This window comes from Fonsecaea multimorphosa (assembly GCF_000836435.1).
Source record: "Fonsecaea multimorphosa CBS 102226 unplaced genomic scaffold supercont1.23, whole genome shotgun sequence".
Taxonomy (NCBI): Eukaryota; Fungi; Ascomycota; class Eurotiomycetes; order Chaetothyriales; family Herpotrichiellaceae; genus Fonsecaea; species Fonsecaea multimorphosa.
In genome coordinates this window covers 314426-338167 of record NW_015971657.1, presented here as the reverse complement: position 1 = coordinate 338167, position 23742 = coordinate 314426, and the positions used below count along the sequence as shown (strand labels likewise).

The 23742-nt window shown below is 53.0% G+C and overlaps 8 protein-coding genes across 8 annotated transcripts; 5 read left to right on the top strand and 3 right to left on the bottom strand.

Annotated features, from left to right (window-relative positions):
* Window positions 1-740: 740 nt before the first annotated feature.
* Z520_09329 (uncharacterized protein) lies at window positions 741-3775 on the bottom strand (the record flags this gene model as incomplete). Its single annotated transcript, XM_016779823.1, has 2 exons — window positions 741-1384; window positions 1438-3775. 2 exons carry the CDS (start codon window positions 3773-3775, stop codon window positions 741-743), a joined length of 2982 nt encoding a protein of 993 aa, XP_016629142.1.
* A 598-nt stretch (window positions 3776-4373) lies between these two features.
* Window positions 4374-11288, bottom strand: Z520_09328 (uncharacterized protein; the record flags this gene model as incomplete). The annotated part of the gene is made up of 1 exon (XM_016779822.1): window positions 4374-11288. The coding sequence occupies one exon, from the start codon at window positions 11286-11288 to the stop codon at window positions 4374-4376; it is 6915 nt and encodes a 2304-aa protein (XP_016629141.1).
* Window positions 11289-11782: 494 nt separating this feature from the next.
* Window positions 11783-12972, top strand: Z520_09327 (uncharacterized protein; the record flags this gene model as incomplete). The annotated part of the gene is made up of 2 exons (XM_016779821.1): window positions 11783-12235; window positions 12382-12972. The coding sequence occupies 2 exons, from the start codon at window positions 11783-11785 to the stop codon at window positions 12970-12972; spliced, it is 1044 nt and encodes a 347-aa protein (XP_016629140.1).
* Window positions 12973-14072: 1100 nt separating this feature from the next.
* On the top strand, window positions 14073-14479 carry Z520_09326 (uncharacterized protein; the record flags this gene model as incomplete). The annotated part of the gene is made up of 2 exons (XM_016779820.1): window positions 14073-14208; window positions 14268-14479. 2 exons carry the CDS (start codon window positions 14073-14075, stop codon window positions 14477-14479), a joined length of 348 nt encoding a protein of 115 aa, XP_016629139.1.
* An 860-nt stretch (window positions 14480-15339) lies between these two features.
* Window positions 15340-15606, top strand: Z520_09325 (uncharacterized protein; the record flags this gene model as incomplete). Its single annotated transcript, XM_016779819.1, has 1 exon — window positions 15340-15606. The coding sequence occupies one exon, from the start codon at window positions 15340-15342 to the stop codon at window positions 15604-15606; it is 267 nt and encodes an 88-aa protein (XP_016629138.1).
* A 266-nt stretch (window positions 15607-15872) lies between these two features.
* Window positions 15873-17409, top strand: Z520_09324 (uncharacterized protein; the record flags this gene model as incomplete). The annotated part of the gene is made up of 2 exons (XM_016779818.1): window positions 15873-16407; window positions 16484-17409. The coding sequence occupies 2 exons, from the start codon at window positions 15873-15875 to the stop codon at window positions 17407-17409; spliced, it is 1461 nt and encodes a 486-aa protein (XP_016629137.1).
* Window positions 17410-18313: 904 nt separating this feature from the next.
* Window positions 18314-20281, bottom strand: Z520_09323 (uncharacterized protein; the record flags this gene model as incomplete). The annotated part of the gene is made up of 3 exons (XM_016779817.1): window positions 18314-19224; window positions 19279-19732; window positions 19784-20281. 3 exons carry the CDS (start codon window positions 20279-20281, stop codon window positions 18314-18316), a joined length of 1863 nt encoding a protein of 620 aa, XP_016629136.1.
* A 474-nt stretch (window positions 20282-20755) lies between these two features.
* On the top strand, window positions 20756-23437 carry Z520_09322 (uncharacterized protein; the record flags this gene model as incomplete). Its single annotated transcript, XM_016779816.1, has 1 exon — window positions 20756-23437. One exon carries the CDS (start codon window positions 20756-20758, stop codon window positions 23435-23437), a length of 2682 nt encoding a protein of 893 aa, XP_016629135.1.
* Window positions 23438-23742: the final 305 nt, after the last annotated feature.

The following is a 23742-nucleotide window of genomic DNA, read 5'->3' as shown; positions in this document are numbered from 1 at the left end:
AGGTAGAAGTCCAATGAACGAGTGGCGTCGTTTAGTTATGTACTTGGTAGTCTTCTTGGGATGACCTTCCCATCGCGGCGAAGTCCCGCACCACCTCCATGGGCTTTGACCGAGGCGGGACGGCTCATGTGGAGATGAAGAACGGTCTTGATTGTCCGGGGCAAATGCATGTAAGTGTGTTGGTTTTGCTGGGGGAATCGCTCTCAGAATCGGCTGTTGCGGCACAGGATGCGGGGCTTGTCTGATGCTATGAACGGCCAGAGGACAACCGGGGGCTGCCCCAAAGGGATCACTCAAAACTCGGCCAGATCAGGGGAGCGAGCGACATGACAGATGGCGTTCTTGCAGCTGCGAGAAGCTTGGTGCGCATTCGCAAAAGTCCCATCGGAACGGTCCAGTCGACTGCGAGTCATGAAGCGGTGTGTGGCCATCTCGCATTCCCCTCCTCGCCGCCAGGTACGTCCATCCACACGCCTACCTACCTAGGTACCTAGGTAGGTAGGCAAGTTCTCGGTGTAAACCAACCTACTGCGACTCGCCTTGATAACGATATTCGAGATTGGTCCTCTCTCCAGTTCGTGGAACATCCTTTCTGCTGTGCTAGGTACAGAACAACTTGTCTCAATGTCAAGAGGCGAGCGGATTTCTTGGGAAAATACAACATTACTGGTCGCTGGACGGTCTCGTCCCAACATCCCGGGCATATCTGCATGGTTCACATCAGAATCCTACGCCAATCTTCACGTCCAGTATGGTGCCTTCAGTCCCGTCAAGTTACTCAAGATGCCCTCATGATCTCCCGTGTCTTCTTTCTTCCTTTGTCCACTCAGCTCCATCTGGATCGCCCGGTGTACATGGACGAGCCAGTCAACATAACTTTGAGCCTCGTTGTTCCGGTCCTCCACCAACATTCGGGCATATTCGAACTCCGAGCCATCTAGTCCCTGCCTTGCGAGCGTAAAGCTTGCGGCTTTGCTCCCACGCACAGTAGACATGTATTGCAACAGGTTCCGCACCTGGGCATTCAGATGGGTTTCCAAGACGGGCAACTCGTTCATCATGGGATCCAGATCCTGTAGGCTGGTTTTACCTTCCCCAAACAGATCCTCAAGCAAGTTTGGCGACACTTGGGCGTGGAGCCAGATAAGCACAACCTGTCCGTCGTCTACCAGATACACCCCGCCCTCCTCGACCCTCGCAAACGACGCGCGAACGGTTGGCGGGACCACCAATTGCATCGTCTCGGAATTGGCGAAACAATCCTCTGGACTCAGGTTGTGGAGGGCATATATTCGTGGATAAAGATATAATGCTGTCTCTGTCACCCCCGAAGATCTCATCAACCGAGCAGAATGGACCCTGCGATCGGTAGGCTCGATACCTCCTGCATCAAATGTCAGTGTTGGAGTGTCACAATGTGGCCCGTTGAAAACATACCTTTGAATGCCCGACTCTTGATCAAACCGAGCGTGTAGATGGCAAACTCCTTGAGGTGCTCTGGAAGCACGAGCTGCCCAGGCGGATGTGAGCCAGAGAAGTTCTTTCGGTAACCCGCCAGAATATCAATCGTCCTCTCCGTGATACCGGCACGAATGTCTTTCAGGGACTTTTCCGAAATTTTGGACGAGGCTTCTTTTGCAATGATGTTGACAACGGCGTCCTGATCGACCGTCCGCATGGTGTCGGTGGCGCCTTCGTTGACTGCGGCCACCACGTTGATGCACCTGACCCGCCTCTGGCCGGTTGCAGAAGTGTAAAGAAGGGCTGCCTGGAAGTGGGCATCCAGCTTGGCATCAAGTTTGCCATCGTAAGAAAAGGTGACACCAATGGCTTTGTCCGCGTCGACAGTCCCAATCTCAAGATCCGCTCCGAAGGAATGGTGGAGAAAGGAGCCGTAGTAAGCAGACACCTGCAGACCGTTCGAACACCGCACCTTCATCAAAGCTTGATAGCCTGTCTCTCGCCGCAGCGAGTTCTGGATTTCAAGACGCAGCTTGAGTGAATCGCGGGGAGCCACGAAGTTCGGATAAAAGAACATCTCACCACCCGTCAATCGCGACATGTGTCCTATTGTTGCTATGTCCATATATCCTCCCCCGGCGGCGGCAAGAAAAAAGTCCACTCCAATACCTGCGGTTACCATTGCACTAGCGGTCTTCTTCCAGCCCGGGTGTTCAGTAGTGAACAGACGTCGTTCCGCATCTGTGTCTCGGCCTTTGCCATCGTCCCTCAAATGCAGCCTCCCAGGACCCCAAGTGGGCAAGGTTGATAAGGAACATATAATTTTGCCGCCAGTGGCAGTCAGCGCGGCTAGGGCGGCGTTGAGCGCAGGTAGTAAAGCCGGCTCTGGATGTTTGATCGTGGAGAACATGGTAGGGATGGCTTTGAGGAGTGCTGTAACCACTTCTTTGGATTCTTGGGGGTCGACAAACAATCCGTCCGCCAAAGGCACAAAAGGGTCTTCGAGATCTGTCACCACCATCATTTGAGCAGTGTCTAGGCCGGGCGCAAGATTGTAGAATTGTATTTCCTTGTCGTACGTGACGATGCCAATCTTCGCTCCTGCTGGTAGTCCAACGAATGGTGAATCCTCATCTGAAGAAATCTCACTCTCGCGCCCATAAAGCGCGTCCAAAATGCCCTGACAGACAGAGTCAAGAAATCCCTTGTTTATAGATTCTTGGGTGATGTCGATCATGAATAACCACTGTATAGGAACTGGCACCTTCGTATAGTACTCTTTTGGCACCAAGAATTCCACAGTACCCATCATCAGCTCTGGCCGCTGCAACCGGTCAACCCTCACCCCAGCCGTGTCGGTAGGTGCAAAGTACTCGGGTGCCACATCGTTGGGGAAGCTGCACATATTGCACACTAGCTTATTGCCACCAGATCTGAAGGTCATAAAAGGGTTGATATATGTCCTGCATCTCCGGCATCGAGGAGGGCCGACTTCGCCAAAGTCTAGTACGGGAATAGGCTGTTCGCCTTCTTGGAGGGGTGCAAACGGCTGCAGGACAAGGCCGAGGGGAAGTCCAGTTGATGCGAGAGCCTCGGCCGTAGAAGGTATATTGTTAACCGTCAAACGCGCAAATTTGGGCGAAGAATTCCCCTGATCGTGGGCCACGAAGGGAATAGCCGCGGGAGGCGGAAGATGCTTCTCCATGGTTGGATAGACGTTGAGCTGGTAGTATTGTGTCGCAACGTCCCTTGATCTTGCCACGCTGGGGATTTGCTCTGGATTGACACGGCCTTGTGTGGCCACAGCCTCCTCGCCCATGCGCAGTTTATCCGCTGAGTTGACAAAGGCATTCTCTGCTGGCTGTCCTGCTATTGCCCCTGGCGCTACTTGTGACCCAACAGCCGGAAACTGCGATCCTCCAAATGACCCTGCAGATGCCGCAGCGCCCACAGACGCCGATGCCGGTGCTGAGCCGATGTCGTGATAAGCATGCCTCTCTTTCTTCCTATGAGATCGTGCGGGCGCAGCCGCCATGTCTAGTCCTCCCATTTGTGCTGCCAGGCCATTCATGGCATCTTGCTGTTGGGGTATAGGCCCTGCAGCCTGTCCAAGGTAGGGCGTTTGTTGTGCGTTGGCATAAACGTGCTGAGCGTTCGGATCAACACCATACTGCGCGTAGCCTGGCTGGGGGCTGACCGGGGGCTGGAAACTCGGAGGCCGTTGCTGCGCTTGAGGGTCGGCATATCTGGGATCCTGATTCGTTTGAAAGGGCTGGCCATGGCCACTACCATATTGAGAACCGTAACTTGCCATTTTCGAAGCATCGACACAAGGAACTTCAGGGAGTGGACGGCCGTCGCTTCATAGTGGTGGTGGAATGGGCTGATTTCGCATGTGAGAAGGTCCGTACACTATAGCGGTAGTGTCAAACAACAAGTGTTGGTTACTCCCCGAAGTGAACGATTGAGAACAGAAGGACAAGTGGCATCAGACAGTAGTTGGACGAGAAGCGTGATACCGCCAGAAGTGGGACGTCGAGACGCTCGACGTGTTCACTGGCAGCTTTTTTTTGGAGAGTTTTAACTCCGACCCCGTAATAACTTGTCGGCTCGCTGATTGCTTACCTAAGACAAAGCCTCGTCTCCTAGTCTACCACATGGAAGTTGTACGAATGCTAAACATTGATCTGCCCAGTCTCGACACTCTCCATCCTTCGACTAGACCGGAAATCATCCAGGGCGGTAATAACACATTTTGAATTGGAGAAACTAACTAAGCTGGCCTGACAAAGGCACAAATTCACTGTTGGCAGCTCGCCTCCATCATATTCAACACTTTCAATTCCCCAGCTTGCCGTCCAGACGGAGACGCGAGTATAGAAATTTCAAGTGCCCACGCCAGAGCACTTTCTTCAAGGCCCGCGTCGGACCCGCTTGCTTTCGCTCCCAACCCTTGAGCCACCTCTGCCTCCACCACTTCCATGGCTGGGAGCCCCGTAGTTGCTCGGTTCTTCCCCTCGACCATGTTTCCTCGAAGACGGATTGTCATCTCTTGAAGGAGCAGATCTTGAATACCCTGGTCTCCTATCATCAGCATCTGGCGGGTGATTTTCTCTCCTGCTCGGTCTTTCATCCCGTCTCGAAGAGTCGCCCGGCCCGTATCGATCTTCCTTTCCGTCACGACCATTTCGCTCGCTCCGATGTTCTCTATCCCCCCGTGATTCGTCATGCCGGCTTGAGTGCCGTGATGGTCTCCTCTCGGAACCTCGTTCTTCGTCGAGTTCGCTTCTACGGTCCCTGCTGCCGTCGTGGCGTGAAGAAGGAGGTCTGCTGCCCACTGGCACCTCGTTAGGGTTCGAGGAAGCAAACAAATCGTGTGATGGGTATCCATTGGGACTTTGACTGTGGCTCGCGGGAGGAGGGCCACCTGGCGGTGGAGGCGGTGGAGGAGGGGGCATATGCGGACCAAAACTCGTACCGCCCTGTCTCATATTACCTCGACCGCGGATGGAAGTACCAGCCTGAGCAAGCGTGTTGTTGACGGCTGTAAGCGCATTACGATTGTTTCGTCCACCACGCATGCTCCCGTCCCCAGCCTGTGGGCCGGAGGGCGGACCTCTACTTGTAGGCGAGGGCCTGGACGGAGCTCCAGGCGGAGCACTTCCTCTAGGACCTGCCGGTGGCTGAGTCTGCGGCGGAGGCTGTGTGGCCTGGCTTGGGCGCGACGTTTCCGAGGTTGCCGAATCGATCTGACCAAGACGAGAGGGGTGGACACCTGCCGCATCGGCAGCAGGAGTGGAAGGCGCAGATGAAGGCTCAGCATAGGAACTGGTGCGTCCATGTCGTCTCGAAGGTCCAGTTGGAGTGGGTCGATCAGCATTCGGTAGTGGCGACACTTGTGTATTGAGTGGAGGAGCTCTCATCCTCGATCCCCCTCCTGAAGTCGGTCGACCACGAGGGCCAGACGGTACATCAGACTCTTGACCACGATCTGGGTTTTGCGAGATTGCTGGATGTTGGGTCAACTCTTGCTCGAGCCTGCCGTGCTGCATGTCAATGGGTGGGGGCTGCCTAAGATCGCGCTGCTCTCTCTTGTACGAACTTGGTGCACTAGAACGAGGAGGAACGGCACCCGGCTCCGCAGGCGAAGGTGTATAAGAGGTTGGCCGTGTGGAGGGAGTTTCTGGCCTCGGCCGATCATCATCGCGACGGGGATATGCCCGTCGGTCGTCTTCTCTTCGCGGAGAGCTCGGCCGTGATGATCTTGACGGCTTCTCTGGTCCCTGGCCCCTCGAGCCCGGAAGTGATCTTCGCTCACTACCACTTTCCCCGATCAATGAAGCGCGCGCTGGATTAACAATAGGTTGAGGAGGCTCCGTGAGGCTCTCCTTCTGAGGAGGTTGAGATTCTGGTCTGGAGGATTCTGGAGCTGGAGGAGGTCTTGATCTTGAGGCTGGCTCACGACCTTCACGCTCACGCTCCACGGGTGGAGGGCGAATGGGTGGACGATCTCTCTCATGCGCAGGAGGTCGGTCGTATGGAGTTCGTCTGTCGTGCTCTCGACCGTACCCACGCTCCTCGCGGGAGCCATGGCCTGGGCCTTCGGGGCGTTCATATCTTCGGGAATGTCGGTCATAGTCATCGAAAGCTGAATCTGGTCGGTCCGGGCGGTCCGACCCTCGATATCCTAGCCTTGCATCTCGACTGCTTCGAACGTCGGGGGGCAGTCTCGGAGCGTCGACTTCCAATCGATTGGACAAACGCGGGCTGTCTCGATGACCATTTCTAGACTCCACAGGCTCTGGACGGTTTGGTAGGTTCGCAGGAGGTCGTGACGGAGGAGGAGTAAGCCGTCTAGGAAGTTCATGCGGCTTGGACGTTTCCGCACGGGGAGGCCTCGACTCTCGTTTGGCATTTGCCAAAGGCTCAGGGGCTTGTCGAGATGGTGTTGAAGCGCCATTGGTGTTCCCTGGTCTGGAACTTGCCCTAGGCACCGGTGTAGGAGGCCCGCTTGTGGGTTGGGGTTTCGTAGGCTTGGTAGGTTCTTCACCTTCTTTCCTTTCAGGTGCACCTTTGGCTTCTGGCTTCGATGGCGCGTCTGTCATTTCTGCGTCTTTGGCTTCGGCATCATCCTCCTTCTTGGTCGGCGCCACAGTTGTAGCCGGAGATTCTTGCGATGAAGAAATCTTCGGTTGGGAGACTTCACGCTCAGGCTCGCCGCTCTTTTCTGGTCCTTTGCGGAAAGTTTCTAGTCCCACCCACAACTTCTCCCGCCGATGTAAAGCACCCAGTAGTGCCTGAGACGAGACTTTAAGATCTTCTTTATCGGATTCGCGGAGTTTATCGACCGCCTTCTGCAACCCTGTACCGTGCCAGTTGACTGCTGGATAGACCCCTGAGATCGCGCGTAGAACAGAAATGGCGTTCCGGACGTGCATGTACTCCGGGGACGTCAGACACCTCTGAAGGGCCGTGTGCACATTCCCATGCCATTTGTAGAGCACCCTCTGAAAGCTTTCGAAATCCAGTAGGGCAACGACTTTGCCGGCTTCAACTTTCATAGCAAAGCCTGGTAGATTTTTCTTGATACCCCAGCCTTCCTTTTCGTAGATTGCTTTAGAACCATGCCAACGAGCAAGATCTTTTAGCACCTCGTTCAGGAATTTTCCCAGATTATCTGCTTCTTTAGAGGTGCACATAAATATCAGCGAGATAAGTCGGGACGGCTTGAAGAAAAGATCGTAAAAGCCGAGCGTTCTGAAGTTTGGCGTTCCAGCCGTATGGAGAAATTTGACAAATTTGAAGCAGAAATATGCATCCAGCGGCGAAGACAGCATCCGGGGGAGAAAGCAATGCTCAATAAGTGTGGTGTTCAATGCTTTGTCCATCCTCGCTTTCCCAAGGAACCACTGCTCTTTTTCGCGCTGTAGCCGGGCTTTACTCTCTGCAAAAGCTTTCAGGTGTTCTTTATTTTCCGCAAGGAGCTTATCGATGAGCTCCTGTATCTCCTTTTTCGCAAGGTCCTTCTTCTTTGTTCCAGAGACGCTGACATCTGTCCGGTCTGCCGAAATCGCGGCGATCTTTTTATGCTGTCTCGAGAGTTCATCTTCATACGATTTGCCGGGGATGGTGATGTCGTACAACGATAACTGCCAGAAGGTTGCGTAGAAGCCAGTTCCGACTAGTTCCACAACCTCTTTGGGCAGGTATGGCTCGATTGCAGTCATGAGATCCTTCATCACGGGATGCCAGCAATCATCTGTTGCTGCTTCCAATGGTCCAGGGGTCTTGCTGGCGTCGAGTTCGAGCGCCGGACCCATTGTGTCGCTTGCAGCAGGCGAGTCGTTCATCAGGTTTTCTGTTTCAACAGCCTCGCCATCCTCCTCTGAGCTGGCATTGATTTGGTCTGACATTTCAACGTCACCGTTGACCTCTTTGACTTCCTCCACTCGCTGATCTTTTGCATTTTCTTTGTCGTACTCGAGTATTTGCCTCGCGATGAGGGGCCGGCTGACCCAAAATGCGATTTCAGGACGAATCTCATAGTCAATGAGCAGACTCACCACGTCAGGGATCGTGGCCCGAAACTCTTCTGGGGTCAGGTTTGTCCTCAGCAAGTCAAGATACTGCACCATCACTCGATGTACCTCGTCGTACGTGTTGCCGATTGCTTTAAGAGGCACCTGCCCTTCCTCAAAAACACAGGCTTGTCGCTGTTGCGCCATGGAAATTAGAAACTTCGCTGCCAAACCTGTGTCTTGAAGCGACTTCATTAATCTCTCGGAGGTCTTTTTTGAGTCATGCCGTCGATCAAGCAGTTGAAGGATAGTTTGGGACTGCAAGAGTGGTCCTCCGCCCATTGCTTGTAGTTGTGCATCGTTGTAAGTCGTATCAGTTGCAATTCCAGCCATGGAAAGTACAATCTGTTCTAGCATCTTGAGATCCATTGTGTTACCGTGCTCAAGCTGTCCGGCGACATATTGCAAGATTGGACCAGGCTTCATCATGCCGTATCGCTTGTAAATCTTGCCGGCAAAAACTGCAAGCGCTTGAAGCCAACGACTCGCAAAGATACCGCCCTCCTGGGTACGGTTTCTTCCGGTCCTTGCCATTGAGCTTACAATCGCCCAAGTGAGAACATCGTACCCTAGATCGGTAAAATACCGTGCGCCTTCGACGAAGACCTCTGCGATGCTGTCATATACTTCGATCTGAGTGAGCGCAGTGGTAATCACGATATGCGGGTTGGCAAATGCGATCTTAGCCAGGGCCCGCGCCATCGGTCGTACATTGGTATTAGATATACGTTTAAGAATATCTTTTGTCTCGGCCCGAGCCTGATCAAACGCTGATTTGACGTCGGGATTGCGAGAGGTTCTCCCAGATGACCATTCGAGGTACATCAAATAGCGGACATTCACGGGAAAAGTGCTGACTAGCTCAAAGACTTCGTTAACCGCACCGGCATTCGATTTAGTCAAGCTCAGCGAAGGTAGGAGGGTACGTTTGACCAGATCCAACCATCGCGATCGGTTAGCCTCGCTTTTGTCAGTCTGTAGATTGTGCTTTCCAATTCGGGCAATCTTGAGGAGAAGACCTGGATCTTCGCCAATCTTGACACCAACGAGAGGCAGTAAGGTTTCGCACAGTGTGAAAACATCTTCGACAGTCCGACAGATTGGAATGTTGTCGTTCCACTCATCCCAGTAGAATCGATAATCAGTACCGTCGGGGCTGTCAGTTTTGTCTAGCTGAGCCCATCGCAGGACCTTTCTCTCAGTCGTTTCGACGACTTTGACTTGTCCTTTCGGCACGCCGGGTACATCGGTCTCATAGCTTGGTTCCTGGCTCCGAAGACTCGCACGATCTTGCAGAGGTTGGACTTCCCCATATACCTTGCTCAAAGAGTGATGCAGGATACGGTAGACATATTCTGGAAGATCAGGAATTAGGGCCATCAACCAGGGGAAGCGGCCGAGAATGAAGAGGGCTTCCGGAAGCGCCCCAATGGCGAGCAAGCTCTTGAGTAATAGAACTTTCTGGTCCGCGGGCTCATTCTCTTTCGGAGTCGGCTTCTCTGCCTCTGGTTCTTTCGATGGGGTGTTGGGCCGTGTGGTTGACTCTTTCAGCCGAGGTGGCGCCGGTAAGGTGTCGTCAATCAGCGCCCCAGCCGCTGTGAGAGCATTCCGTGCGCCTGCTCCTGGCCTTGCGGCTTTTTCCCGCTCTTGTTTTTCTCGTGTCTTTTGCTCTTTGAGTTCTTCCATCGCGTCATCCGTCCTCCAGATATGCGGGTACAGATCCTTGAGCGAGACAAATCCGATTTTGATGAGGAGAGCCGAAAGGTAGATGAGATTGTCTGGGAGGACATCTGTCTCATCCCGTGCTGGCGACGATGAATAGAAACGGAGTTTAAATCCCAGAAGCTGTGCGGCGTCGCGATTGCCGGAAGGCGGCAGGGTGCCAGTCTCTCGAATCCACTGCGTGAGAAGATCATCCCCGGAGGCTGAAGCTCGTTCACGGATCTCTTGTGGCGCTTGTGATCTCCCAAGGAGATAGAAAGCTTCGAGGCCTCGCTCTCGAGCCATGGGCCAGAAAGCCTCGTCACGAGCCCGGGTCTCGTCTGCGACAATTTGCTTTTGCTCCTCTGTGAGATGCCAATCAGGAGAACCGGGAAAGGCCCACTTTGGAAGCCCTGTCAGACTTGGGGTTTTCTTGACTGGTGTCGATGGCCGAGGCCACCACGGACTCGCGCGAAGGAATTTGACAAAGAATCGACACTGCTTGACCAGAACGGCACTAAAGACGTCGAGAACAACATCCAAGCTTCGACCCACATCCAGGTCAAATGCGCCGATCATAGCCTTAACCTTTTCAACCGTGTCCTCGACAGTTTCTGCAGTCGGAGCCTCATTACTGCTAGTAGTGAATAACTCCGTCATCAACTTCGCGAAGCCTTCAGATTCTTCCCGCATGAGGTTGAAGTTGGCCTGTCTGTAGAGAAGGTTTGTCTGCTTTCTGATGCCCATGCGATTGAACGTGTTCCTGATCAGATCCAATTTTTCGAGCAAAGGCGCGTCCAGCTCATGTCGTAGTAAGTCGTGAGGTATTCCGGTCGAAAGGATGAATGAGGAGAGGCGATCGAGCGGTATCAGAGGATTGCTCTCGTAGATGACGGAGATGGAATCTAGAAGGGCGGCTTGTAAGGCTGTGGGAGGTGGTATTTGTTGGTTGTCTTCATCTGGCATTTCGCTTTCATGCATTTGCTTAACAAGGTCTCCTGCTTCTGATGGACCAAGCCTGCCAAATACAACAGCCTGGACAAGCTCTTGCATGAATGCGATCAGCTGTGTCCCGTCCTCTTCCTGCATACCTTGCAGGCCGTGCCGCAAGGCATCTTCCCTTCCCCCGGTCTGCCATGACTCACAAACTGCGCTTGTCAAGTAGGTGTAATTGTAGGGTTGAGGTTCAGGTGGGGGACTGGATAAGTCAGGTATGTTCGGAGGGTTTTGCTGGGCCGCAGACATAGTGCCGTTTGCTGTGCTGGACTCGCGTTCGACTAACGGCGCCTTCGTCGCGGCAGGAGGCTTGTCTCCTTGAGCGTGAACTGGGCTAGATGCAGGATTGCCTCCGCGGCCTCCTCTGCTTGATCGTCGACCACCTCTTCCACGCAGTTGGCTATATTCACGATCATTTCCAGACGTGTGATAGGGCGTCGACTGAGCGAGACTGAGATTTCCCGGTCGATGTGGTGAAGGACGAGAGGGCGGCTGATCATCTGAATATGTACGCTCCGGTCGTTTCCTCTTAGCGCCAACTGGCAGGGGCATCACGTCCAGTCAAGTCCAGTCGTCAAGAACTGCTGCCCCGGCAAGGCTGTCTTCGAGAGGAATGTTCGCTTAGTTTTCATGAGGGAGGCTGCGACATCCGGTTGAAGAGAAGGCGGTCAGTTTTGATTCGATGAGCAGTGCTGGACAGCTTAGACTTTGTGTTTAAGCGTGAAGCCAGCAAGCTGGAGGTTGGTTTGCAGGAAGGGATCGTCGTATCGAGGAATGAGAAGATGATGGCTGTGCGGCCTTCGATGCGTCAAGTCAAAACGAGGGACCAGGCGAGCAGGGCAAAAGAAATCCATTTGTGGAAAAGCGTGAGATTACGGTGAATGTTTTGGACCCGCCATGCAGGTGGTGACTTCCAAACGTCACCTTGGTCACGGTCCTGACGACAGAGGAATTTCCAGACAGCGGGCTAGGAGGAATCAATCATCAAGTTCTTCCTCATCCCCTCTTGTAATGAATCTGCCTCTATCTCTACCCAACTGTAAATCATGGCTCCCAAGATCTTGCTGACTGGTACCACCGGCTATATTGGAGGCGACAGCCTGTATCTCATCTCCCAAAAGCACCCAGAGTGGGAACTCACATGCATGGTTCGGAACAGCGACAAAGGCGCCAAAGTTGCTGCTGTGTATCCAAAAGTGAGACTGGTTTACGGAGACCTGGATGCCGTCGAGTTGATAGAGGAAGAGGCTGCCAACTCCGACATCGTCTATCACTTTGCCAACTGCGACCATGAGCCATCCGCCCACGCTATTGCCAAAGGCCTCGCACGGAGGGATCGCGAGGGCCCTGGTTACTGGATCCATACATCTGGGACACTAATTCTAGGCTGGGAAACAATCGAACTCGCCGACTTTGGGAACAAGCTAGACAAAGTTTTCGACGATTGGGACAATGTGAACGAGTTGGTATCTCAGCCCGACCACGCTGCTCACAGAAATGTAAGTACTCGGAATCTGGACCTATTCAAAACCCGTGTTGGCGCAAAGAAGTGCTGCAGCAGGTTATCCGCAGGTGGTTTCTCCACTCTTCTTTCGTTGAAACGCATTTGGGTTTTACTGACGCCATCTTTTCCCAATAATTGCAGGTCGATAAGATTGTTCTAGCGGCGTCGTCTGACAAGGTAAAGACGGCGATTGTGTGTCCTCCAACAATATGGGGTCGGGGTCGAGGTCCAGACAACACACGTTCAGTCCAACTCTATAACGCGACGGAGAGCTTTCTGAAGCGCGGGAAAGCCTTCAAAGTCGGAAAGGGGGACAATATCTGGCACCAGGTCCACGTTCATGACTTGTCTGACCTTTACCTTCTCATCGGCGAGGCTGCAGTTAATGGCGGCTCACCAGCGACCTGGAATGATCAGGGCTATTATCTGGCTGAAAATGGTCCTTTCGTGTGGGGAGATGTCATCCAAGAGATTGCAAAGGTCGCACATAAAAAAGGGCTCTTGCCCGATGAAACTGTGGAAAGCCTGAGTCCGATGGAAGCTGAAAGATTTCTGCCGCTTGCGAAGTTTATAATTGGAACCAATTCAAGGGGAGTATCGATCCGAGGAAAGAAGCTGCTTGGATGGAAACCTACTATGCATGGAATTATGGACGAAATTCCGGAGTGCGTGGAAAGCGAGGCCCAGCTCCTCGGCCTGATCAAACGCCATGCCGCCAAAGTTGCAGAATAGACTGATCGACCTCACTCATCCACAGCTAGGCGGAATGCCGGCGGCGCAGCCAGTTTTGTACTTCACACTCGCGGAGTCCTTGTGGTCTTGGTAAAAGGACACGGTCCGGCTGTGGAGGCACGGAAGGGCCGCAGCATGGAGAACAGCACACCTCGAAGCGCCTTGGAGAGAATGGAACTATGGGACCAGTGTGGCGGTTCGGTCAATGTCCGTCCTCTTCCCTGCCACATCAGAGATGATTCATGGCATCGTAAAGTTATCTGCATTGGGAAGGCTCAATAGTCATTTCTTTGCTCCACTTCCATGATTATAGATTTGACATCCCAGCATCCTCCCTTAGACCCCTTCCTCAACTATCATCGAACAGAGGCAATCAAAAGTGTCCGGATTCCCCCTTGGAGGCGGAGCTGGAGATATAATACCGCAAGAGACTCAGCCTCCGTCGAGGCCATGAGCACAGGCCCAATGTTTGCCTGTTCTCCATTCGCAGACAATTCCACACCCAGGGCGGCTCGTAAAATTGACTCGATTAGGACCATTGCATCAATCGCGTGGACACGGTCACTGACCTCCGCATCAAGAATGCCATTCGATATGGTGGACTGGCTTCCAGCCGATCCAGCCTAACCTCGAATCGACTTCCATGACGGGCAATCAGCAATCTCATTGTGTCTCGTATCTTCTTGCACCGGCACCACCAGAAGTCACTAATTCACTAACTACCTACGTACATACCGATTTCCGTCTAGGATGTCGTCCCTTGGGGTCTCCATTGCGGCGGGCACTGCCCATTGTTAGACCCCTTGCCTGCCTCGTCATCCACGAGGGAACTCATGAGATGCTAGAGTAGGTAGGGTCATCATGTATAAGAGTCACGACACAGGACATTTATTCCTGATGAGCAAGCAATTTCACTGTCCGAAGCCAAATTTACATTTCTTATAGATAAAACAGACGCCCGTACCGATTCTTTCCATCGCAAGCGCAGCCGAGCACGGGAATTATCCATCAACATCTTCACGCCCGAGATAATATGTGCCTTTCAGGCTTTTTCCTAGTCCGAAGGCTGATGAGGAGCCGACAGTCGGACGAGCGCAATAATGGCTCTGCCTATTACGACAATCAGTCAAACTGGCAGCAGGGGCCAAACCAACCAAGACAAGGAGACAGCGGCCGAAGTTCTGCTCCGGGATATGGAGAATCGCGACAATAAGGACGATGTTCTGCCATTGCTCTGTACGAACCGACCGCCAGCCATACCTTCTGTGAGATGCTAACGAATACCTTGCAGACAGACCTTCAAAGCATGGAGAAAAGGTCGTCGTCCAAACAAGACAGGGTTTTCGAAGTGTGTCGGCCTGAAAAAGCTGCTGGGATACAGGGATTACCGACATACTGGGGGAGACTTGGCCAGGATGACGGTGAAGATATGATGTTGGTTTCTACACATCTAGAGCAACGTTTTGTTTTCGACGACCAATTCGCTGCCAGAGCATGCGTCGTTTAGCTTCTGCTGTATCGGTCTCATGCTTTATTTGTTCAGCATTCAGCGGTCAGCATTTAGCGAGAAGTACGGGGTATCCTGCATGCACCATCCATAGCCACAGCAATGAACAACGATAAACCATCTCCTTATCTTCCTCCTGCCTGAGCGTTGTGTACCCTTCAAGTTAAGTCGATACGAGAGTATTCCGGGGCAGAATTGGTGGGAGTATCTTGCTTCCTGTGGGCGGTTCTTTGTCCCAGATTCTTACCAATTGTTGTCCCCAAGACCGGCCCCGGCCCCGGCTCCATGCTCCCGCGGCGATTTACAATGCCAGATGAATCTTGTTGCGCGAGTGTGGAGATGAATCTGGCTTCATGTGTAGGCCGTGTCTAGCATTTTCACGGGAGCCTCTGTCCTTACAAACAGTATGACATCAATCTGTTGACAGAAGCAGGGTCTGGGGAAATTGATAGCGGAACCAACCAAAACCTCATTACAGCCCACCCATCAAGCTTTCTTTTTCTTGGTCCTGCTGCTACCTATCTCCCTTCGTCAGCGACTCAGTATTTAACGAATGTCGAGAACGCCTTTGCCGTCTCCTGTAATACACCCAAGCATCTTGATCCCTTCGGTTCCCATTCGCCTTCCCCTTTGGCATGATCAAAGGGAGTTGCGCCTGTGGGCGCGTTCAGTATGAGACTCAAGCTCAGCCCCTCGCCCTGACTGCCTGTCACTGCGTCACTTGTCAACGTGTCTCTGGTGGACCGTATATTGGCTTTGTGGGCATTCCCGCTTCAGCGGTGGAGTGGAAACAGCAGCCGGATATCTGGGTAGCAAGTGACATTGCCGAGCGCGGCCATTGTAAGTCCTGTGGCTCGGCGATGTTCATGCGGTACTTTTTCGAGGAAGACCGCACTGCAGTGACGCTGGGGACAGTGGTTGAGGCCGAGCCCGCGCTGCCACCGTTGAGTGCGCACATCTTTCTGAAAGACAAGGCATCGTATCTTGTTCTCGCAGATGACGGGGCAAGACGCAATGATGAGTTCTCAGAAGAGTTCAGCGAGAGAATCAAACAATGGAGAATCCGGCAGCAAAAGGAGGGAGAGGGCAAGACTGTAAGAATGAACCTGCAAGAAGCCTTTCGTTGACTGCGACTGAATCGTCTCAGAAATGAAGCCAAACAAGAGGCAGAGGGGAGCAAACCAAGCAGAAAACAACAAGAAGAGACAAAAGCAAATCAATCAGATCCAGTGAATTCTGCCTCACCGGCTCCAAGATGAAAGATATCTCCTGCCTTCACCTCTGCGTCTTGCCCCATTCTTGTCTGCGCCATCTGCACCACCTTCCTTCTCGCTGTAACCACCTCTTCCCCTCTACCGTTGAACCCTCATCATTGCTCCCATCTGGCGCGACGATGTCATCAGAAACGTCGTCGTCTTCAAAAGTGCCGCCGGGCGCTCCAACCGAGCCAAAGTCATTTCGTTTCTCGCGCATGGCCTCTCGTTCACGACTGCATCCCAACCTCAGTCGCTGGAATCGCGCCCCTTCCCCTTCAGTACCTCGTCACAGCAGCAGCCCCCTCGTCCATAGTCCTCTGCAGCAATCGTTCCCTGCTTATCAAGACCCTGCAAAGTCAGCACCCAATTCTCCAGGGAGCACGATCATGCAGCAGACCCCTTCTCGTCAGTCTCGCCCCGCTGAGCAAGATGTTCGTCCCCGAGGAGAATCGCGTTCGTCATCTGTGCCTACTGTCGTACGGACTCAACAATTTTCGGAAGCTGAAGGTGAAGGTTCAAGCCGACGCTCGATGCAATCCCGCGCTGGACCTAGTTCGCGGGCTACCTCACCAGGAGACAGCCGAGACAGCCACAACCGTCGCTCTGTGAAACACCTCACTTGCTTTTGGTGGTGGGAGAAGGGGGAATGCAAATACTCTGAAGAAGATTGCCGTGAGTTCATCCCACCAGGCGAATAGGCGTGCAGGAGCTTCCAGGGCGCAGCTTTTCAGTGCTAATATTGAATCAGTATACGCACACCACGACACAGGCCATTACACAGCTGCACCTCGCCAGGTGGTTCCAGGGGAACCGGCCAAGGCTGGGAGATCTCTAGAGCGAGCATTGAATAAGCTGGCTATATCAAATCGCTCGTCTGCTTCGGTGTCGTCTCTGGCAGGAGCTAATATTAACAATGTTGAGATTATCGGCAGTGGCAGCAGTGCAGTCTCCAGACCTGTTACTCCACTCATTAGCCACAGCCGGCCGAGCACTCCTTCTCCTCGCATGAGCATGGACCTTGGTCATGCCGCTCACCTCCAAACTGACAACGAGTTCCTCCGCAGCCTCGTCCAGCAAACGCAACGAGAGAAGCGCGCTTTGATGGACACAATTGAGACTCTTCAAGGAGAAAAATCTCAGTTGAATATGCAAATCGAAAACATGGGCCAGGAGCGTAACGCACTACTCACAGAGCGAGACATCTTACATGCTACAATCAAGAAGTTGCAATTCCCAGCTGGGGCCAACCCCTATGTCCAGGGTTATGGCCACAGTGGTCCGATGAGATCTCCAAGTGCAACCACCTTTCCAAGCAACAATCCCTGGGGTGCGATTGGAACCGGAAGTCGAGGAGCTGGAACCAGTCCAAACGGCACTCCTGTCGATAGTCCTGCCATGCAAGCACGCAGCTTCAGTTTCGCAGCACTCGGCGCCCTCGGTCCCGTGGGCAGCATGCCTACTCATCTCGCCGGCGGCACTGCGCGGACGAGCATGAAATCTTCCTCTGCTTCACCCTTGAACTCCGCTGTCCCAACTCATGGACCGGTCAACGGAAATGGCCTTGAGCGTGTAAATGTAACGGCGGATACACAACTCGACGATAACCTTCTCTCAAGCGACATGGAAGGGGAGAGACTCAAGTCTTTGCTGAGCAACTTGGGACCGGGTTTCTAAAACGTCGATCTCAGCCAAGACATTGCAACGCGACATGTTTCACCTGTCAAACACCAGTCTTCAGAACGATCGTTTCATCTAATAAATTTCATCCGAAATCGACTACAGGAGGCATGAGGCCTCGAAAGCTCATGACATACAGATCGAAAGACCTGGATACGTCTAAAGTAACGATATGATCGAAACGACAGGGCATGTGAGGAATAACCGGACACCTGGACCAACAACATGTGCATTACAATGCGAAAATGGCGTCATCAGGCTTCAACTTAATCTCTAATGTGTTCGAGTTTTATGGGAAAAATCAGCGATATCCAAGCAAAGAGGGGAAATGCCGATTATCTCAAAGTGCCATGCAGTGTCAAAAGCTACGGAGCGGATGGACGAGCTCGCAGGATGACGATAGGATGAGACAGAAAATTGGGGATGCAAGGTCTAGCGACGATAGCAAAAGAAAAGAAGAAAAGAAGAAAAAAGGAAAAGAAGAAAAAAAAGGAAAGAAACACACAGAAGGCTTGTTGAGTTGAGCTGGACAATGAGTGGCCTGGACAAGAGCGTCTCTTCGCCCGCAGTCCTGATGTTTGCAGAAGGTACAGTCCTATGCTGGAGGAGGCGATATTGACATGCTAACACTGCTGATTAGGGGATGCCTATACAGTAGCAATGAGCTTGGATAGATAGATCAACCTCTCTCACTCTCCCACGCCTGTTCCTTGATGTGATGCCTGTCATGTTCCCCCTTGCTGGATTCCCTTCGAGAAGTTCTCTTCCGGTATTCACTTTCGTTCCTGCTACTCAATGTCTTTGTTTAAGTCGCATCGCTATAGAAGATGACTCGGGCGATACTCATTCCCCCATCAAGGGCGCGCCGAGTCCGTCACAAGATATTGAGATTTGTTGGTTATCAGAACGTGCTCTGCGCCAACCGACTAGCTGCGTTTCTTGCGTCGACGCGATCCTCATCTTCGTCTTCCTTGACCCTCTCCAAACTGGCCCCAGTCGCGCTCCTCGGCCGTCCTCCCCCCTGCGCCACCCCCACCCCTGCACCGTTCGTCCCGCTGTTCTCACTCTCTTCTCCTGGGAGCGGAACACCCAGCGCTCCGGGCCCAAAACTTCCAGACATGCTTCTGGAAAGAGCGTCCCTGCTTCGCGGGACACCGGACCAAGCGTCACCTTTGGCGCCCTGGCTGCTGGCCATGCTAATCCTTCTTACGGTGGGATGATTCTCCCTTCCCAATCTACTCAAACCACCCGAGGCGTCAATCGCCCGGATATCCGGCCTGACGCTTTCGAGAGTCGCGAGCGTGCGGCGCTCGGCTTCGATTTGACGCAGGACATATTCGCGAAGGGAGAGCATGAATTCCGTGGACGTGCGATTGAACCAGCGTCGTTTCTCCAGCAGGAGGTTTGCCGTCACGCGTTGGGTTTTTGAGCGGAGGTAGTTTTCTTGCGAGATGGCCTCGTCGAGCGCGGAGATTGCTTCGTCGACTTTGTCTCTGCGCACGCTGGACGAGCTTTTCAGGCGTTGAACCGCATTTTCCTTGCTCCGGCGGGATGCCTCGGTCTGGAGCAGTTCCCGGAGGAGGATGTGTCGATTTGTCAAAGTTTCTTTGACGATGAAGGCGTCGGAGGAGTGGTATGCGAGCGCGTCCCCTAACGTCGTGGCTTCGGCGGTTCCTTGCGCGGCGTGGTAATCGCCGCACGTTTGAATGATGCGCCCGAGTTTGCGGTATGCGGTTGCTAGACCAGGGTGGGTCTCCTGGACATTCATTTGGGCAAGTTTTTCTCCAAGAGAGGATTCTGCAAGGCCGAGTGCTGCGAGAAATACATCAGACAAAGTAATTCAGGTGAGATCCCATCAAGACTCACCTCGTCTTGCCTTGACGACCTTCTCGAGTCTTTGGCTTGTGTCCAAAGAACTCAAGTAGAATGCCTTGACGATAGGCCTTGCCTCGTGCAGCTCAGGCGTATCGTCAGGCGGTGGTGCGAATTGTTTCAAGACTTTCCGTCTTACCCCCGTCGCCGGTTGCTTCATTCTCACCACGGGAGAGTACCCAAAATCACTCTCCACGAAAAACACCATCTCCTCATCGCGCATCAGTACATCATTGCCACAAACAGCATTCAACCATCTTTGAATTGCCGCCTTGACTCGAGCTTCATCCTCGTCGGTGCCCACACCAGCAGAAGTTTGAGCCGGGGGCACTGCCGGGACAAGCGCCTCTGGATTCGAAGATATGAGATGGTCGGCGAGTTTGACGAATTCAGAGTGCGTTCGACGGACGTCCCGGAATTGAGTAGTCCGGAACTTGGGAAGATTCGTCTTTCAAGGTGATTAGCTTAACTGCTTGTCATGGAACAAACCGCAACATACATAAACGTCAAACCTGATAACGGGATCCTTGCGCCCCGTTCGCTCCAGCGCAGTTACCTTGGCTTGCAGCTTATATTGCGGCACCGGCCTGTTCTGCCTTGCACTATGGTATCTTGCAGCACCCGGTCGTTGTTGCGGTTGACCAGTATATTGTTGCGCAGCCGCGGTTGCTTGGACATCCTGTGCATGTCCTGCAGCTGCCTGTGCTTGCGCAGAGACCTCTTCTGGATGTTGATTCTGTACGGGAGCGCCAGGCTCTCCCGTAATCCCAGCCTCTCTGGAAGCAGGCACACTGGACTGATTAGGTGGAGGTAGGTAAGGGCTCTCAGGAATGCTGTCTTGGGATTGATTGTAGGAATGCCCTCGAATTGGCTGCGGTGACTCTGGAGAATCCGGCGCAGCTTGGGCAAAGCCTCTGGGGGCACGGGGAGATGACGAACCCCAAGGAGAGGCGCCGTGAAGAGCATCGGCCTCGCTGGCAGCAGCAGAGTAGTCCATAGCTGCAAGGGGTGGCAGCGGAGAACTGCTCACGTTGTAGTGCGGTCAATCAAGCGGGCATTCGGCAAACACATGCAAGCAAGACCGGGCTTGCTGAAAAGGAGTTTCTGAAGTCGCCTGAATGTATGCGCGTAGTCGTGTGGAGTTTATTGAGTGATACCAAGGTGCAGCCTCGATTCAACAGTAATGTTCTGTCTATCACTGTCTTCACTGTCCGCGGTCGGCAAGTTGGAGAAAGAGTTGCAGCGGGAAAAAGGCGCTGCCAGGTGGCCGAAGATGGCTAGTCGAAGCTGCTGCTTTATGCCCAATAGTTCTATATTTTTTTCGAGCCTCATCAATACGTTCGAAAACACCCAACTAGTCATTCATTTCGGTTCTACTTTCATCTTCTTTTCAACTCTTGTGGCCTTTGAAGTCCTGGCGTACATTGCATGTTGGTGCGGTTGGCTAAGGCACTTGGATTTCTGATAGGGGATGAAAGGCCAACATGCGCGATTCATTCGACTCTCCGCTCTGATTGATTTATGTCGGTCTCGCTCTGCTTCTTCATTTCTTCGGATTCATTCAAGAAACATATGGTCATCATGTCCACGCACAGCACCTGCAACGTCGACATCTCAAAGCCTGAGGCCTTCGAGGACCAGAAATATTGGCATCATCGCCCATATCGATGCAGGCAAAACGACTACCACGGAGCGCATGCTCTATTATAGTGGTCATACTCGTCGGATAGGCGATGTCGATGAAGGTTCTACAGTCACCGACTTCCTTCCTGCTGAGCGGGCCCGAGGGATCACCATTCAATCCGCGGCCATCACCTTCGAATGGCCCCCAGCTCATGCTGCAACACCTCCAGGGGCCACCGATAATATTGAAGTTCAGCCTCGCGCACGGTTCTCGCATACCATCAATCTAATCGACACGCCGGGACATGCCGACTTCACTTTCGAAGTCCGCCGGTCCCTGCGCATCTTGGATGGTGCTGTTTGTATCCTAGACGGTGTTGCTGGTGTCGAAGCCCAGACTGAGCAGGTATGGGCCCAGGCTGGCGAGTGGAATATCCCGCGAATAGCATATATCAACAAGTTGGATCGGGACGGTGCTGCTTTCGGAAGAACAGTCCGCGAAATCGGCTCTCGCTTGGGTGGTTGGCCAGCAGTCTGTCAAATTCCCTGGTTTGAGGGCGGAAAGGGCCGTTTCACTGGCGTTGGAGATGTCATCAATCTGGAGGGATTGTTGTACGAGAGTGGCGGAGATGGTAAAGCGATAGAACGTTATACCTTCTCACGGCTAGAGCAAGAGCAGCCGGAATTTGCACAAGAATTGCAAAGAGCTAGGATGGCTTTGGTGGAACTACTCAGTGAACACGACGATCAACTCGTCGAAGCCTTTTTCGACGCCGAAGAAGACCATCTGAACGTGGCTCCTGCTCAGATTTGGGACAGTCTGCGAAGGTGTCTGCTCACACCGCATAGCATGATTATCCCAGTTTTTGCAGGCGCCAGCTTCCGCAATATCGGGGTACAGCCTCTCCTGGATGCCGTCAACAACCTCCTACCATCCCCAGAAGAGCGTCCGGATCCTGAGGTTGGTCTTGGGGTGGTTTCCGGAGGGCTTTCGCAGCTGATAAGAGGTGATCTGTCGCTGGAAAAACAGCCCTCAAAGTCCAAGAAGAAAGGCCCCGAATCGCTGCCGGCGGCAATCGGCAAGGCTTTGCAAGGCTGCGCATTAGCTTTCAAAGTGGTTAATGATCCACGCAAAGGTATGCTGGTGTACATCCGAGTCTACTCTGGAACGATCGAGCGCAATACCCTTCTTTTCAACACGAACCTTCAGAATTCGGAGAGGGCAACAACTTTACTCCGGATGTATGCTTCCGAGTCGGTACCTGTCCAGGCACTGCATGCTGGTGAGATAGGTGTTATTGCAGGCTCGAAGTTTGCTCGTACCGGTGACACGCTGATCTCATACGCGGGAAACAAGGCCACTCCACCAGATCCATTACAGAAGCTCCAACTGCGCCCTATTAGGGTGCCGCCGCCTGTGTTTTTCGCAGCCATTGAACCAAACAGCTTACGGGATGAGAAGGATATGCACGAAAAGCTGGCGCTGCTGCTGCGGGAAGATCCCAGTCTCCAGGTTTCGCAGGACGAAGATACAGGCCAAACGCAGATCAGTGGTATGGGCGAATTGCATCTTGAGATCGCCCAAGACAGACTTGTCAACGATTTGAAAGCAAAAGCACGCATGGGCAAGATTGCAATCGGTTATCGTGAAACACTGCCACAACCTTCAGCCATCGTCATAAAAGTTTTGGAAGGAGAACGTGCGGCCTCGAAAGGCAAAGCGGGTTGTATGGCTCTCGTGGAGCCTCTGGAAGGCGAACCTGCTGAACTCGTGAATGACTCTGAAGCTAGCTTCATTCATGAAGAGGACGGTAACCTGGTCATAATCGAGACACCAACCCTCGACCAACGAGGAAGAGCACTTGACAGTGACAAAGGGAGCTTGCCACCACACCTCTTGCTTCCCGAAATCCGAGTCGCATATCTCAATGGCGCATTGGCGGCTTTGAGCCGTGGTCCCTCATGGGGCTACCCGATGCGCAACACGAAAGTCACCTTGACACTTCGTCCAGATGAGCACATCTTTGGCACTGAAACGACTTATGGATCTCTGACGACCGCTGCTCGCCTGGCCACAATCGGGGCATTCAAGGATGCCACCAAGAGCAACCCGTGCTCTCTGATGGAACCTGTGATGAACGTTGACATCAACGTGGATGAAGCAAGCCTAGGCACTGTCATTCAGGACATCTCTTCCGGTCGGGGTGGGCATATTGTCTCCCTTGGTGACCATGAAGAAGAGCATTCGCAGACAGGCTTGGATCCCAGGAGAATTGACGTGCAGAAGATCTATGCTCCGAAGGATCCATTTGAATCCGGTTCATCGTTGGCAGGAGAGGACCATCAAAGGGTCAATTTCCAGAGAACTGTCAAGGCCAAAGTGCCTCTGAAAGAGATGGTTGGCTACCTCAAACATCTCCGCAGCATGACCGGAGGAAGAGGAACGTTTGTGATGAGTGTTGATCGATTCGAGAAGATCACGGGTCCTCGAGAGAAAGCACTTATTGCCGAACTACAGGGCGGACTGTGATTGATATATAGAATGTACTATATTGTATCCATGAGAAGTATTCGACTCGATAGAGTGTCAGACGTCAGCAGCCAATGCGGACCGTCGATCGTCGAACGCCAAATGGGGTCTGACTGGCACTGACTGGCCAGCCGCTCCCTTTGTGTACCAAGAACGTGGAACGCTCACTGCTTGAAATATATTTGGACCCACGTGTAGAAACATCTGAGGACCTACGCGTCAACGTATACTCTGTCCGCTGTATTGAATCTAGAGAGGGACTGTCTTCGAGCATGTATTTCTGGCCAAGCTGACCTGAGGAGTGC